At 44.0% G+C, this 16,375-nt stretch overlaps 1 protein-coding gene across 4 annotated transcripts in view; it reads left to right on the top strand.

Moving 5' to 3' along the window:
* The window catches only part of LOC121536085 (collagen alpha-1(XVIII) chain), a 178,093-nt gene that overhangs the window by 83,173 nt on the left and 78,545 nt on the right, over positions 1-16,375 (top strand). For 3 of the 4 annotated variants that reach the window (XM_045206533.1, XM_045206534.1, XM_045206535.1), the window contains exon 1: positions 2,005-2,341. The exons of the other annotated variant lie outside the window; for it this stretch is intronic. In XM_045206533.1, the coding sequence (XP_045062468.1) occupies positions 2,116-2,341 (226 nt within the window). In that variant the 5' untranslated portion in view covers positions 2,005-2,115. Of the gene's footprint in view, positions 1-2,004; positions 2,342-16,375 lie in introns of those variants that run through there. 4 annotated transcript variants of the gene reach the window in all.

Consider the following 16,375-nt stretch of genomic DNA (forward strand, 5'->3'; position numbering starts at 1 on the left):
TCAAATCATAGGCTTTATTAGTTGAGTGACAACCAATGTAATTTGCTGGGTCATTGTTACCAAATGCGCTGTAGAAAATTGTTTAACCGGAGTTGTGTAGCCTACCGGAGTGGACGCAACTCACATCCAACTGCTGGTTGGGTTTTTCAATCATTCAGATTTTATTTAGATTATTCATGTTCACCATAAGAAATTGTTTTGCTTTAAACAGTGTTTATTTTGTCATTTTTACATGAACAAGGTTATTTCATAAAGTACAGCAATCATTTTTCCAAGCTGCGCATGGTCAGGACATTCATTGGTCAGGGCAGGAGAAACTCTCTGTGAAATTCCAAACGGTCTAAACCATTCACTTTGGAGACTGGGTAAAATCAAAAGCTGCATTGTATTAAATAACATACTAATTTCAAAAAAATTAATATTGACATAGTTCTAGCGCAAAACAGTTATCTGCTAAAATTACAAGTTAATCAGTGGGTGATGGTGATTTCAGGTGAAAAAGTGGGGGGAGACAAAAAGCATAAATTGCCTCCACCCCTAATCTGATAGTGGGGTGGTAGATGTTCAGTATGCCCTATGGCTCAACTCAGGTGCCTACACACACCATTTCCATTGACACATACACTCACTATCAGAGGGCCACTCAGCTTAGAGAAGTCATCCCATCAGCAACATATATTAATTTAAAATGAAAGAAAATAATATATTATAATTTTTTGCATCGTAACGAATCAAATCGAATCCACCGAATTGTTTCAAACTAAAAGGTATGGTTCCTGTATCGGAGCCCATGTATCTACACTGAACAAAAAATGTAAACGCAACATCCAACAATTTCAAAGATTTTACTGAGTTACACTTAATATAAGGAAATCAGTCAATTGAAATACATTCATTAGGCCCTAATCTATGGATTTGACATGACTGGGAATACAGATATGCATCTGTTGGTCACAGATACCTTTTTTAAAAAAAGGTAAGGGCATGGATCAGAAAACCACATCTCCTTCGCATAGAGTTGATCAGGCTGTTTCTGACAGTTTGTGCAGAAATTCTTCGGTTGTGCAAACCCACAGTTTCATCAAGAAGCCGGATGCAGAGGTCCTAGGCTGGTGTGGTTACACGTGGTCTGGGGTTGTAAGGCAGGTTGAACGTACTGCCAAATTCTCTAAAACAATGTTGGGAGGCTGCTTATGGTACAGAAATTAACATGAAGTTCTCTGGCAGCAGCTCTGGTTGACATTCCTGCAGTCAGCATGCCAATTGCACGCTCCCTCAAAACCTGACACATCTGTGGCATTGTATTGTGTGACAAAACAGCACATTTTAGAGTGGCCTTTTATTGTCCCCAGCAGAAGGTTCACCTGTGTAATGATAATGCTGTTTAATCATATTCTTCATATGCCACACATGTCAGGTGGATGGATTATCTTGACAAAGGAGAAATTATCACTAACAGGGATGTAAACACATTTGTGCACAAAATATGAGAGAAATATGTTTTTTGTGCGTATGGAAAATGTCTGGGCTCTTTTATTTCAGCTCATGAAACATGGGACCAACCCTTTACATGTTGCTTTTATATATTTGTTCAGTATAGATGCGTATTGAATCGTTCATGAATGGAGATATGCACATCCCGAGGTCCTACTAGTTTCACATACTTTAGTTTAGTTTTTTAAGATAGGCTGGTTGACTTTCTTATTATCATGTTTGTACAAAGGGATTAACTCAGGTTGAACAAATGGCCCTTTTCTGTAAAACATTGAAAAGCACCAACATTTACATTGAAAGACAAGCAGAAATTGTTTCTAAAGGTATCAGTCAGCGGAAGAGACCCTTTTCACTGCTGTGACAAAAGGAGGGTAGGAGGAGGAGCTTTGGGAGGCAAAGATTAAGAGGGTAACCAATAAGGAAGATACCTCCCTCTGCCCCCCCCCCCTTGGATGAAGGCACTCCTCTTCACTTTACCCCCTCTGGCTGGTGTGTGGCGACTCTGCAGAGCACTGGAGGAGAACGGTGCATGTGGAGTGAATCAGTGGCAGTGGGCAAGTCACAGTTCACTCTGGGAGCCTGATCAACGCTGCTGGTGGAGTACTAGTGGGCAGCAGCAGGATGGATTGCAGGATTGGATTCCAGCTGGGTGTCTCTTTTTTACTGGTACTCTTGGTGGGCCGTAGTGAGGCGTTGTGGTTTTCCTGGGCCAGTACAGACAGCACCACTGAGGTCCCAATGGTGGACAATGAGGAATCTAGGAACCCTGTGGCTAGCGTTGAATCACCAAAGCCGGACAACATTGGAGAAGATGGGGCAGAGATCATTGATGTAGCTAGTCGGATAGGTAAGTTTGTGCAAACTTGGGACCAGAATTCGAAGGCCACGGAGACCCACAAGCTGACCACTGTGAGGTCACAAGCCAAGAATGAGCGCCCAATGGAAAAGGGTGCCCGTTGGTCCACGTCGATGGGAAGCGAACCTGGTAATGGCACCTCCTCAGTACAGGGTATGGGGTCTGGATCTGGTCTCTGGGGGTGGTCAGGGTTTGGGAGTGGGTCTGGATTTGGATTTGTATCTGGATCAGGATTTGTATCTGGTTCCGAATTCGGATCCGGGTCTGAATATGCCTCAGAAGTTAGTTCTGAATTTGACTCTGGGTCTGAAATCAGACTTAGGTCTGAATTCAGATCCAGGTCTTAAAATTGGTTCTTGGTCTCAATTTGTATCTTGATCTGGGTCTAGCATTGAATCTGAATCAGGAGCTTCTATGGTATTATGGTATTTTATTAGGATCCCCATTAGCTGTTGCAAAAGCAGCAGCTACTCTTCCAGGGGTCCACACAAAACATGAAACATGATGTAATACATAACATTAATAGACAAGGACAGAACTACATAAAACGTAGCCTACATATCAATACATACACACAAACTGTTTATTTGAACAATATGAGATGGAACGGAGTTCCATGCAATAATGGCTCTATATAATAATGTACGCTTTCTTGAATTTGTTCTGGATTTGGGGACTGTGAAAATACCCCTGGTGGCATGTCTGGTGGGGTAAGTGTGTGTGTCAGAGCTGTGTGTAAGTTGACTATGCAAACAATTTGGGATTTTCAACACATTCATGTTTCTTATCAAAATAAGTGATACAGTCAGTCTCTCCTCAACTCTTAGCCAAGAGAGACTGGCATGCATAGTATTTATATCAGCCCTCTGATTACAATGAAGAGCAAGACGTGCCGCTCTGTTTTGGGCCAGGTGCAGCTTAACTAGGTATTTCCTTGCAGCACTGGACCACACGACTGGACAATAATCAAGATTAGACTAAACTAAACTAGCTTTTTGGAGTGTGGTGTCAAAAAAGCAGAGCATCTCTTTATTACGGACAGACCTCTCCCCATCTTTACAACCATTGAATCTATATGTTTTGACCATTTACAATCTAAGGTAACGCCAAGTAATTTAGTCTCCTCAACTTGTTCAACAGCCACACCATTTATTACCAGATTCAGCTGAGGTCTAGAACTTAGGGAATGATATGTACCAAATACAATGCTCTTAGTTTTAGAGATGTTCAGGACCAGTTTATTAGTGGCCACCCATTCCAAAACAGACTGCAACTCTTTAAGGGTTTCAGTGACTTCATTAGCTGTGGTTGCTGATGCGTGTATAGTTGAATCATCAGCATACATGGACACACATGCTTTGTTTAATGCCAGTGGCAGGTCATTGGTAAAAATAGAAAAGAGTAGAGGGCCTAGAGAGCTGCCCTGTGGTACACCACACTTTACATGTTTGACATTAGAGAAGCTTCCATTAAAGAAAACCCTTTGAGTTCTATTAGATAGATAGCTCTGAATCCACGATATGACAGAGGTTGAAAAGCCCCATAACACATATGTTTTTTCAACAACAGGTTATGGTCAATAATATCCAACAGTACAGCTCCCACAATCATATTATTATCAATTTCTTTCAACCAATCATCAATCATTTGTGGCAGTGCAGTACATGTTGAGTGCCCTTCCCTATAAGCATGCTGAAAGTCTGTTGTTAATTTGTTTACAGAGAAATAGCATTGTATTTGGTCAAACACAATTTTTTCCAACAGTTTGCTAAGAGCTGACAGCAAGCTTATAGGTCTACTGTTAGAATGTAGAACCAGGAGGGAAAATGTATTCCTACTGACCTCACAGGTTTAGCAGAGAATGTCAGTGTGGTTGCTGGGACAGAGCATGGGACGCTGGGTATTACCCAAGTGGACCTTGCAGAAAGTGCTTTGAACAAAGACAACAGAACAGCTGAGGGGCATGCTATGGGTTACCCCATAGACAGTCAGCCCGTCCCAGGCGTTAATGTCTCTCTTGAGACAACTTGCAGTAGCTATAGAACAATTAACAGTAGCTCTAGTTGGAATGCCAATCATTTTAATTCAACATAATATTCTGGTGAATAAACTGTCTCAGGTGATTTACTAACCTGTTTCGACATCTACCACTTTCTAGTAGCTACTAGTGAGGCGCCCACCCCGGAATTCCAACGTTGGTTGCCCATAGATTCCCGTTTGCCTTTTTGCAAATCCATGGGTGTCGACAGCTTTGCGGTGCCCAACTGTATCAGTCACAGCAGCGTGGAGGACATCCGGGCTGTTCTGGGCATGTTTTTTTTCTGTTTGCTGCTAGTGCCCAGGTGCGGTGACGGCCCCCTGGGCCTGCCACCACCTCGGCCTTGCCACAGCTTCTGCGAGGTCCTGCGGGACAGCTGCTGGACAGTCCTTGACGATGGCCGACTCCCCCGTGGAGTGCCACTTTCTTCCCGATGAGAACGACAGGTATCAGTGCTTGTCAGTTAGTAACCAGAAAGGTAATCGCTGGTTAAAATGTATCCTCTTTTTGGGAATCCATATTCAACCAGCAAATACCCCCAATCCCATGTGCCGTTTTTATATTTTTTTTGTCACCGAGTTTTGTCACCTCAGTAGTCCTTGGACGTTTGTCTTGTGTTTTTTGGGGTCATCCTGACACAGATGTGTGTTTTTAAGTGCATGATGTGAAGGTACAGGTGACTAAGCAGTGTGTTTCCATTTGCCACTCAACCCATTGGCAAAGACAGTGGTGCGAACGTAAACTAAACAAGCATGGCCCTGGTGGTTTCCTGGTGCAGCCTGAACCTGTTGCATGTCAATTAATGTCTTTTGGTTGGCATGTGACTGATAACTAAAATATATAAGAAAGTATAAAACACACACCGTATCAATGATTCATATTCTGCGTAACCTATTGGACAGGAAAGTTTGATTTTCTGGAGAGCTAGAGGTGGCCTCTAAAGATCCTTTAACATACAATAATGTAATTAAGTTAAGGTGCAAGATAAAAAGACTGCTTTTAAGGTAGAGCGTAAAAAGAGTATCGACTTAAATTTCAAAGGGGGAAATGTTTAGGTACACCTAGTTTGAGTTTATTCAATTAAACCTGAGTAATATGCTAAAGGTCGCAGTTTAATTCCATATTATATGATTTGTCCCTCCCAAACGTAAAGGGAGTATTTATAGAGAAGTCATTTGTTTCAAGTGCACTTAAAGGAGGGCAGGACACCCCGAAATGCAGTGTACATTCTATACATTCTCTCTTGGCATGCAATCTTTCCATCAACAAGCTGTCACTTATGTGTATTCATGGCATAAACCATTGGAATATTGATAGCACGTTTTACAAGCAGTACTTATGCGTGGTAGTTTTGGAATGAAAACTATTGCACTTTTCTTGTATGAATTGCTTGCCAAAGTTTTGATGTGCATTCGGCTGTCTCTAAATTTTCAAATTAAGCTGTCATGTTACATTGAGCGCATGGGAAGTGATTATTTTGGCTTTTGTGGTTTGGCCCTATACATTCAACCAGGGAAAGGGAAACATTCAATTGAAATGTGTCTTCCGCAGCCAGCAGATGTTGTTGGGGGTTAACTGTCTTGCTTAAGGGCAAAGATGCAGATTTTTCCACCTTGCTGGCTCGGGGATTCGAACCAGTGACCTTTCGTTTACTGGCCCAACGCTCTTAACCGCTAGGCTACCTGCCCACCAGTTGTATGTCGTTCAATGGCCTTGAGCATGATAGGTAAAGAGGAATGGTACTGGTAGATAAAATAGTTTCCCCCGTACAGCATAAACCTTGTTCAGTCTGCATATAAAAGTGGGAACATTGTTTTCAGCAACAGACTTGTTTTGGATGCCACTGACTGCACATGACACTTTTTCTTCTGCTAGTTGGATAGAAGTAGGGTCGAGCAATAATGAACCAATGCCATCAGTGTACCAGGATAGTAGTTCATTGTATTGTTCAGTCAGCTCTCAGCCATCACTGATCTCTCTTGCAGCCTCCTATCTCATGATTAGGCTCCACCCTGCTGTTATGGTACAGTGAGAGGGGGTGCTCAGGATTCACTTTTGGCCCGAGCATGTCGTGGAAAAATCTCTAAACCACATATTGAGCTCCAATTTACTTTCTTCTCTTTGCCAGGTAGTAATGTGGAAATGCATATTGTTGTAAAAAACAAAACAAAAGTGAAACGAGTGCATGTTCTTTTGTGCACAACTTTTCAAATACTACAACAGGCACATTTTTGAAAACGGAAAAACATAAATCTTGCTACAATGTTGGAGAGGAGGTGGTGTTTAAATGAATACGTAATTCAAAAGGAACAAAAGGCACCCCCATAACATGATCCAGCCACCACCATGCTTGAAAATATAAAGAGGGGTACTCAGTCCAAATCAAATGTTATTTGCCACATGCGCTGAATACAACAGGTGTCGACCTTACAGTGAAATGCTGACTTACAAGCCCTTAACCAACAATGCAGTTTTAAGAAAAAAAGTGTTAAGTAAGAAATACAGTGAGGGGAAAAAAGTATTTGATCCCCTGCTGATTTTGTACGTTTGCCCACTGACAAAGAAATGATCAGTCTATAATTTTAATGGTAGGATTATATGAACAGTGAGAGACAGAATAACAACAAAAATATCCTGAAATACGCATGTCAAAAATTTTATAAATTGATTTGCATTTTAATGAGGGAAATAAGTATTTGACCCCCTCTCAATCAGAAATATTTCTGGCTCCCAGGTGTCTTTTATACAGGTAACGAGCTGAGATTAGGAGCACACTCTTAAAGAGAGTGCTCCTAATCTCAGCTTGTTACCTGTATAAAAGACACCTATCCACAGAAGCAATCAATCAATCAGATTCCAAACTCTCTCCACCATGGCCAAGACCAAAGAGCTCTCCAAGGATGTCAGGGACAAGATTGTAGACCTACACAAGGCTGGAATGGGCTACAAGACCATCACCAATCAGCTTGGTGAGAAGGTGACAACAGTTGGTGCGATTATTCGCAAATGGAAGAAACAAAAGATCTGTCAATCTCCCTCGGCCTGGGGCTTCATGCAAGATCTCACCTCGTGGAGTTGCAATGATCATGAGAACGGTGAGGAATCAGCCCAGAACTACACGGGAGGATCTTGTCAATGATCTCAAGGCAGCTGGGACCATAGTCACCAAGAAAACAATTGGTAACACACTACGCCATGAAGGACTGAAATCCTGCAGCGCCCGCAAGGTCCCCCTGCTCAAGAAAGCACATATACAGGGCCGTCTGAAGTTTGTCAATGAACATCTGAATGATTCAGAGGAGAACTGGGTGAAAGTGTTGTGGTCAGATGAGACCAAAATGGAGCTCTTTGGCATCAACTCAACTCGCCGTGTTTGGAGGAGGATCAAAGGGATGATGGACGGGGCCATGTACCGTCAAATCTTGGGTGAGAACCTCTTTCCCTCAGCAGGGCATTGAAAATGGGTCGTGGATGGGTATTCCAGCATGACAATGACCCAAAACACACGGCGAAGGCAACAAAGGAGTGGCTCAAGAAGAAGCACATTAATGTCCTGGAGTGGCCTAGCCAGTCTCCAGACCTTAATCCCATAGAAAATCTGTGGAGGGAGCTGAAGGTTCGAGTTGCCAAATGTCAGGCTCAAAACCTTAATGACTTGGAGAAAATCTGCAAATAGGAGTGGGACAAAATCCCTCCTGAGATGTGTGCAAACCTGGTGGCCAACTACAAGAAACGTCTGACCTCTGTGATTGCCAAGAAGGGTTTTGCCATCAAGTACTAAGTCATGTTTTGCAGAGGGTTCAAATACTTATTTCCCTCATTAAAATGCAAATCAATTTATTACATTTTTGACATGCATTTTTCTGGATTTTTGTTTTGTTATTCTGTCTCGCTGTTAAAATAAACCTACCATTAAAATTATAGACTGATCATGTCTTTGTAAGTGGGCAAATGTACAAAATCAGCAGGGGATGAAATACGTTTTATTTTTATTTTTATGCTAGAGCAGCATTAAAACAAAATAACAGTAGGGAGGCTATATACAGGGGGTACCGGTACAGAGTCAATGTGCGGGGGCACCGGTTAGTTGAGGTAATTTAGGTAATATGTACATGTGGGTAGAGTTAAAGTGACTATGCATAGATAATGAACAGAGTAGCAGCAGCGTAAAAGAGGGGGTGGGGTTGGGTGGGGGGGGAAATGCAAATAGTCCGGGTAGCCATGATTAGCTGTGAAGGAGCCTTATTGCTTGAGATAAGAGTCTCCAGCTTCAGAGATTTTTGCAGTTCCTTCCAGTCATTAGCAGCAGAGAACTGGAAGGAATGGCAGCCAAAGGAGTTATTGGCTTTGGGGATGACCAGTGAGAGATACCTGCTGGAGCGCATACTACGGGTGGGTGTTGCTATGGTGACCAATGAGCTAAGATAAGGCAGGGATTTTCCTAGCAGTGATTTATAGATGACCTGGAGCCAGTGGGTTTGGCAACGAATATGTAGTGAGGGCCAGCCAACGAGAGCGTACAGGTCACAATGGTGGGTAGTATATGGGGCTTTGGTGACAAAACGGATGGCACTGTGATAGACTACATCCAATTTGCTGAGTAGAGTGTTGGAGGCTATTTTGTAAATGACATCGCCGAAGTCAAGGATCGGTAGGATAGTCAGTTTTACGAGGGCATGTTTGGCAGCATGAGTGAAGGAGGCTTTGTTGCGAAATAGGAAGCCAATTCTAGATTTAACTTTGGATTGCAGATGCTTAATGTGAGTCTGGAAAGAGAGTTTACGGTCTAACCAGACACCTAGGTATTTGTAGTTGTCCACATATTCTAAGTCAGACCCGCCGAGAGTAATGATTCTAGTCGGGCAGTCCGGTGCAAGCATCGTTCGATTGAAGAGCATGCATTTAATTTTACTAGCGTTTAAGAGCAGTTGGAGGCTACGGAAGGAGTGTTGTATGGCATTGAAGCTCGTTTTGGAGGTTTGTTAACACAGTGTCCAATGAAGGGCCATATGTATACAAAATGGTGTCGTCTGCGTAGAGGTGGATCTGAGTCACCAGCAGCAAGAGCAACATCATTGATATACACAGGAAATGGAGTCGGCCCGATAATTGAACCCTGTGGCACCCCCATAGAGACTGCCAGAGGTCCAGACAACCGGCCCTCCGATTTGACACATTGAACTCTATCTGAGAAGTAGTTGGTGAACCAGGCGAGGCAGTCATTAGAGAAACGTAGGCTATTTAGTCTGCCAATAAGAATGCAGTGATTGACAGAGTCGAAAGCCTTGGCCAGGTCGATGAAGACTGCTGCACAGTACTGTCTTTTATCGATCGTGGTTATAATATCGTTTAGGACCTTTAGCGTGGCTGAGGTGCACCCATGACCAGCTCGGAAACCAGATTGCATAGCGGAGAAGGTACGGTGGGATTTGAAATGAACGGTGATCTGTTTGTTAACTTGGCTTTCAAATACTTTCAAAAGGCCTGTGCAGGATGGATATAGGTCTTTAACAATCTAGAGTGTCACTTTCTTTGAAGAGGGGGATGACCGTAGCAGCTTTCTAATCTCTGGGGATCTCAGATGATACGAAAGAGAGGTTGAACAGGCTAGTAATAGGGGTTGCTACAATTTCGGCTACTAATTTTACAAAGAAAGGGTCCAGATTTTCTAGCCAAGCTGATTTGTAGTGGTCCAGATTATGCAGCTCTTTCAGAACATCAGCTATCTGAATTTGGGTGAAGGAGATGCAGGGGGGACATGGGCAAGTTGCAGCGGGGGGGGTCAGAGCTGGTGGCCGAGGTAGGGGTAGCCAGGTGGAAAGCATGCTTGTTGAAATTCTCGATTATTGTAGATTTATCGGTGGTGATAGTGTTTCCTAGCCTCAGTGCAGTGGGCAGCTGGGAGGAGGTGCTCTTATTCTCCATGGACTTTACAGTGTCCCAAAACTTTTTGGAGTTAGAGCTACAGGATGCACATTTCTGTTTAAAAAAGCTAGCCTTTGCCTTCCTAACTGATTGTGTATATTGGTTCCTGACTTCCCTGAAAAGTTGCATATCGCGAAGGGCTGTTCGATGCTAATGCAGTACGCCACAGGATGTTTTTGTGCTGGTCAAGGGCAGTCAAGTCTGGGGTGAACCAGGGGCTATATCTGTTCTTAGTTCTGCATTTTTTGAATGGGGCATGCTTATTTAAGATTGAGAGGAAAGCACATTTAAAGAACAACCAGGCATCCTCTACTGATGGAATGAGGTCAATATCCATCCAGGAAACCCGGGGCAGGTCAATTAGAAAGGCCAGCTCGCTGAAGAGTTTTAGGAAGCGTTTGACAGTGATGAGGGGTGGTCGTCTGACCGCGGACCCATTACGGACGCAGGCAATGAGGCAGTGATCGCTGAGATCCTGGTTGAAGACAGCGGAGGTGTATTTAGAGGGTAAATTAGTCACGATGATATCTATGAGGGTGCCCATGTTTACGGATTTATGGTTGTACCTGGTAGGTTCCTTGATCATTTGTGTGAGATTGAGGGCATCTAGTTTATATTGTAGGACGGCCGGGGTGATAAGCATATCCCAGTTTAGGTCACCAAGCAGTACAAACTCTGAGGATAGATGGGGGGGCAATCAATTCACATATGGTGTCCAGGGCACAGCTGGGGGCTGAGGGGGGTCTGTAGCAAGCGGCAACAGTGATAGACTTATTTCTGGAGAGGTGGATTTTTAGAAGTAGAAGCTCAAACTGTTTGGGCGCAGACCTGGATAGTATGATAGAGCTCTGCAGGCTATCTCAACAGTAGATTGCAAAAACCACCCCCTTTGGCAGTTCTATGTAGACGGAAAATGTTGTAGTTGGGGATGGAAATTTCAGAGTATTTGGTGGTCTTCATAAGCCAGGATTCAGACACTGCTAGAACATCAGGGTTGGCGGAGTGTGCTAACGCAGTGAGTAACTCAAACTTAGGGAGGAGGCTTCTGATGTTAACATGCAAAAAACCAAGGCTTTTACGGTTACAGAAGTCAACAAATGATAGCGCCTGGGGAGTAGGAGTGATACTGGGGGCTACAGGTGTTAACCTCTACATCACCAGAGGAACAGAGGAGGAGTAGAATAAGGATACGGCTAAAGGCTTTAAGAACTGGTCTTCTAGTGCGTTGGGTACAGAGAATAAAAGGGGCAGTTGTAGAAAAGATTCAGGGCATTATGTACAGACAAGGATATGGAAGGATATGAGTACAGTGGAGGTAAACCTAAGCGTTGGGTAATGATGAACGAGATGGCATCACTGGAGGCACCGATTGAGCCGGTCTCCTCGTGAATGGGGGCTGGGACAAAGGAGTTCTCTGAGGCTGGTTGAGCGGGACTGGGGGCTCTACAGTGAAATTGTATAATAAGAACTAACCGGAACATCAATAGGCAAGGCATATTGACATGGGAGAGAGGCATAAACAATCACAGGTGTTATTCGAGAGAGCTAAGACAACAACTGGTAATGGCGACGAAGGTTTTGGCTGAGGCTAAACAGATAAACAGGACAGATAAACAGGATGGGGTACCGTGTAAAGGAACAGTCCTGCAGGCATCAGCTGTGCAGCTGAGTGATCATAAGGTCCAGTGAACAGCAATAGGTGAGACCGGGAGCAGTTCGAATTGCTGCTACAGCACAGGCGAGCAGGAAGCACGGCTGTTGATTGCGTGTGCTAGCGGGCCAGGGCTAGCAGATGGATCTTCGTGGTCGTCGCAACGAGAAGCCTATTGAAACCACATCAGACGATTACGTCGGCAGACCAGTCGTCATGGATCGGCGGGGCTCCGTGTCGACACTAGGAGGTCCTGACCGGTTGACAGAGAGGTAGATAGCCGGGAGATGGGCCTGGCTCGAGGCTAGCTCAAGGCTAACTGATGCTTGCTTCGGGGGCGGTGGTGATTAGCCAACAACGTCCATTCGGTTGCAGCTAGCTAGTTGCGATGATCTGGTGTTAAGGTCCAGTGATTCAGTGATTCTGGCAGAAAATCCGATATGTTCTTGGTCGATAGCGCGCTGTGCAGACTGGCCGATAATAGTCCAGGCTAGAGCTGGCTGGTAGGTAGTGCAGGCCACGGACAATGGTGAAAACCGCTAACGGTGGCTAATAGCAAGTAGATAGTTAGCTAGTTAGCTGGCTAGTTTCAACTGGAGGTTCTGGTTAAAAAGGTAAAATAAATAATAGAAGCAGAGAGAACAGTCTATGACGAGGGTGGCTGGAGTCTTTGACAATTTTTAGGGCCTTCCTCTGACACCGCCTGGTATAGAGGTCCTGGATGGCAGGAAGCTTGGCCCCAGTGATGTACTGTGCCGTACGCACTACCCTCTGTAGTGCCTTTGCGGTCGGAGGCCGAGCAGTTGCCATACCAGGCGGTGATGCAACCAGTCAGGATGCTCTCAATGGTGCAGCTGTAGAACTATTTGAGGACCCGTGCCTGAGGGGACCCGTGCCTGAGGGGGAATAGGCTTTTTCGTGCCCTCTTCACGACTGTCTTGATGTGTTTGGACCATGATAGTTTGTTGGTGATGTGGACACCAAGGAACTTGAAGCTCTCAACCTGTTCCACTACAGCCCCGTTGATGAGAATGGGGGTGTGCTAAGTCCTCTTCTTTTTTCCTGTAGTCCACAATCATCTCCTTTGTCTTGATCACGTTGAGGGAGAGATTGTTATCCTGGCACCACACGGCCAGGTCTCTGACCTCCCTATAGGCTGTCTCATCATTGTCGTTGATCAGGCCTACCACTGTTGTGTCGTCGGCAAACTTAATGATGGTGTTGGAGTCGTGCCTCGCCATGCAGTCATGGGTGAACAGGGAGTTGTGTTGGATTTGATGTGTTGTGTTGGATTTGCCAAAAACATAACACTTATTCAGGACATAAAGTTAATTTCTTTGCCACATTTTTTGCTTTTTACTTTAGTGCCTTATTGCCAACATGATGCATGTTTTAGAATATTTGTATTCTGTCCTGGCTTCCTTCTTTTCACTCTGTCATTTTGGTTAGTGTTGTGGAGTAACTACAATGTTGTTCATCCATCCACAGTTTTCTCCTATCACAGCCATTAAACTTTGTAACTGTTTTAAAGTCACCATTGGCCTCATGGTGAAATCCCGGAGCAGTTTCCTTCCTCTCTGGCAACTGAGTTAGGAAGGATGCCTGTGTCTTTGTAGTGACTGGGTGTATTGATACGCTTATAATGTGACTTGCTAAGCAAATTTTTACTCCTGAACTTATTTAGGCTTGCCATAACAAATGGGTTGAATTCTTATTGACTGAAGACATTTCAGCTTTTCATTATTAATTAATTTGTAAAAAAATATCAATAAATATTATTCCACTTTGACATTATGTGGTATTGTGTGTAGGCCACTGACACAAAATCACAATTTAATCCATTTTAAATTCTGGCTGTGACAAGGGGTGTGATTACTTTCTGAAGGCACTGTAGATGTTCTTCATAGGTACCAAATATGGCTGCAGATAAAGAAGTTGTCAAGTAAATGTAGTTGTGGAGAGCGATGCATTTTCACCCTGTCCAGGGTGGTGTATTTGGGGTTTCAGTAAGTGCTCTCATTCATATCAACAGGCTTTTTACAGCACTGCGATCTCTAAGACAGCTTGCGCCACTGACAGGCTTTAGTGGACAAGCTCTCTCTGGTCCGACCCTAAGTGAATCTGTGGAGTGAATCTGCAAAGTCTCAAAAGTGTAGGAATCTCCAATACGATTCTCTAAAACATTCTGAGTATGTGCCAGCTAGGTGAAATAAAAGTCACATTGTAAATGTGACCGACCGGCTCGATTCGGTCTTATGTAGCAAAATTTGAAATTGTGTTTTTTACATTGGATAAAAGTAGAGACTGAGAGCTAGAAAATGGTATATCATATACTACAGTTGAGGAACAATGGGAAAGTAATTCTGCTTTTAAAGTTGATAAACTTGTAACCTCACTTTTGAGAAAATGGCCCTTGAATGTTTTGGTACCTACTGGAGAGCTCTTCTTTGTCTACACCCATTTAGCAGTGCTCACACCCTCTTAAGCTTTAGCCCCACCCATCTCTTTAAGGATTCACATGTGAGGCTATGTACTAAACAACCAAAGATTTCAAGACTAAAGGCTGGTTTATACTACGGGTGTGTTCGTAAATTTAATCTGGAGTGCCAGAGTGTGCTCTGGGCGTCCGTAAACTCAAAGTGTTGTCAGATTGTCCGTTCGTAAATTCAGAGTATTTCGCTCTCGAAGCGTTCAGAGCGCATACTGGATGCTCTGGCCGAGGAGTAGGGTTGATCTGAGCATTCTGCCCTAACAAAAGGAGTCAAGCACCCAAGCTAACTGGCTAACATTGGCTAGATTGGTAGCTAGTTCCAGAAACAAATGAGAGAACAGCTCACTCTGACCATTTTACTCGCCCTAGCAGAGCTGGTAAGGCTGTTTTTATGTTATACAGAGCGTTGGTGACTGCAACTGTGCTGCTGGCAACAATTTAATTACACTTTTTTGACAACCTTTACTGACACCGGCCATATTCAACGGGTGTTGAGCATTCGTAAATTCATCAGTTATTCTGCGCTCTGGCACACTGACGAGAGTGCTCTGAAATCGGAGTAGATAGCCAGAGCGAATTTACCAGCTACGTCTATCGACAGTTGTCGCAGTGACATAATGAACATTCTATTGAAATGGTTACTTGCATAGTGGAGTCTTTTGTTTAGACATGTAGCTAGCTAGCTAGCTAGCTAAACAATGAACCATAATCCCAACTCATAACGTTACTATCCTGCATGAATCTGCAGGTAGCTAACCAACCAGGTTAAATGTTAGCTAGCTAGCTAGCTAACATTAGGCTATAACTAGCAATGCAAATGGCTCTGAGATACAAATAATATTACTGCACAGATCATACACGTAACATTAGCTAGCGAGACAGCTAGCTAACAGTATGCTTTAACTTGAAATGAAAATGACGTTCTGACAAAATTAGAAATGCGTAATATCTGAAAATGTAGCTAGCTAGACTATCTTACCCGTATACATGGATGGACGCTTTTCCCTCTCTGTCATGGATGCCATGGTTGCCCTTAGTTTGAAGATGTAATCCAGAGAGAAGTGTTTTATAAACTCAGCAAAAAAAGAAACTTAACATGTGTAAATATTTGTATGAACCTAACAAGATTCAACAACTGAGACATAAATTGAACAAGTTCCACAGACATGTGACTAACAGAAATGGAATAATATGTCCCTGAACAAAGGGGGGGTCAAAATCAAAAGTAACAGTCAGTATCTGGTGTGGCCACCAGCTGCATTAAGTACTGCAGTCCATGACTGCACCAGATTTGCCAGTTCTTGCTGTGAGATGTTACCCCACTCTTCCACCAAGGCACCTGCAAGTTCCCGGACATTTCTGGAGAGAATGGCCCTAGCCCTCACCCTCCAATCCAACAGGTCCAAGACGTGCTCAATGGGATTGAGATCCGGGCTCTTCGCTGGCCATGGCAGAACACTGACATTCCTGTCTTGCAGGAAATCACGCACAGAACGAGCAGTATTGCTGGTGGCATTGTCATGCTGGAGGGTCATGTCAGGATGAGCCTGCAGGAAGGGTACCACATGAGGGAGGAGGATGTCTTCCCTGTAACGCACAGTGTTGAGATTGCCTGCAATGACAACAAGCTCAGTCCGATGATGCTGTGACACACCGCCCCAGACCATGACGGACCCTCCACCTCCAAATCGATTCCGATCCAGAGTACAGGCCTTGGTGTAACGCTCATTCCTTCGACGATAAACGCAAATCCGACCATCTTCCCTGGGGAGACAAAACCACGACTTGTCAGTGAAGAGCACTTTTTGCCAGTCCTGTCTGGTCCAGCGACAGTGGGTTTGTGCCCATAGGCGAAGTTGTTGCCGGCGATTTCTGGTAAGGACCTGCCTTACAACAGGCCTACAAGCCCTCAGTCCAGCC

The sequence above is a fragment of the Coregonus clupeaformis genome, chromosome 23 (assembly GCF_020615455.1).
Source record: "Coregonus clupeaformis isolate EN_2021a chromosome 23, ASM2061545v1, whole genome shotgun sequence".
Classification (NCBI taxonomy): Eukaryota; Metazoa; Chordata; class Actinopteri; order Salmoniformes; family Salmonidae; genus Coregonus; species Coregonus clupeaformis.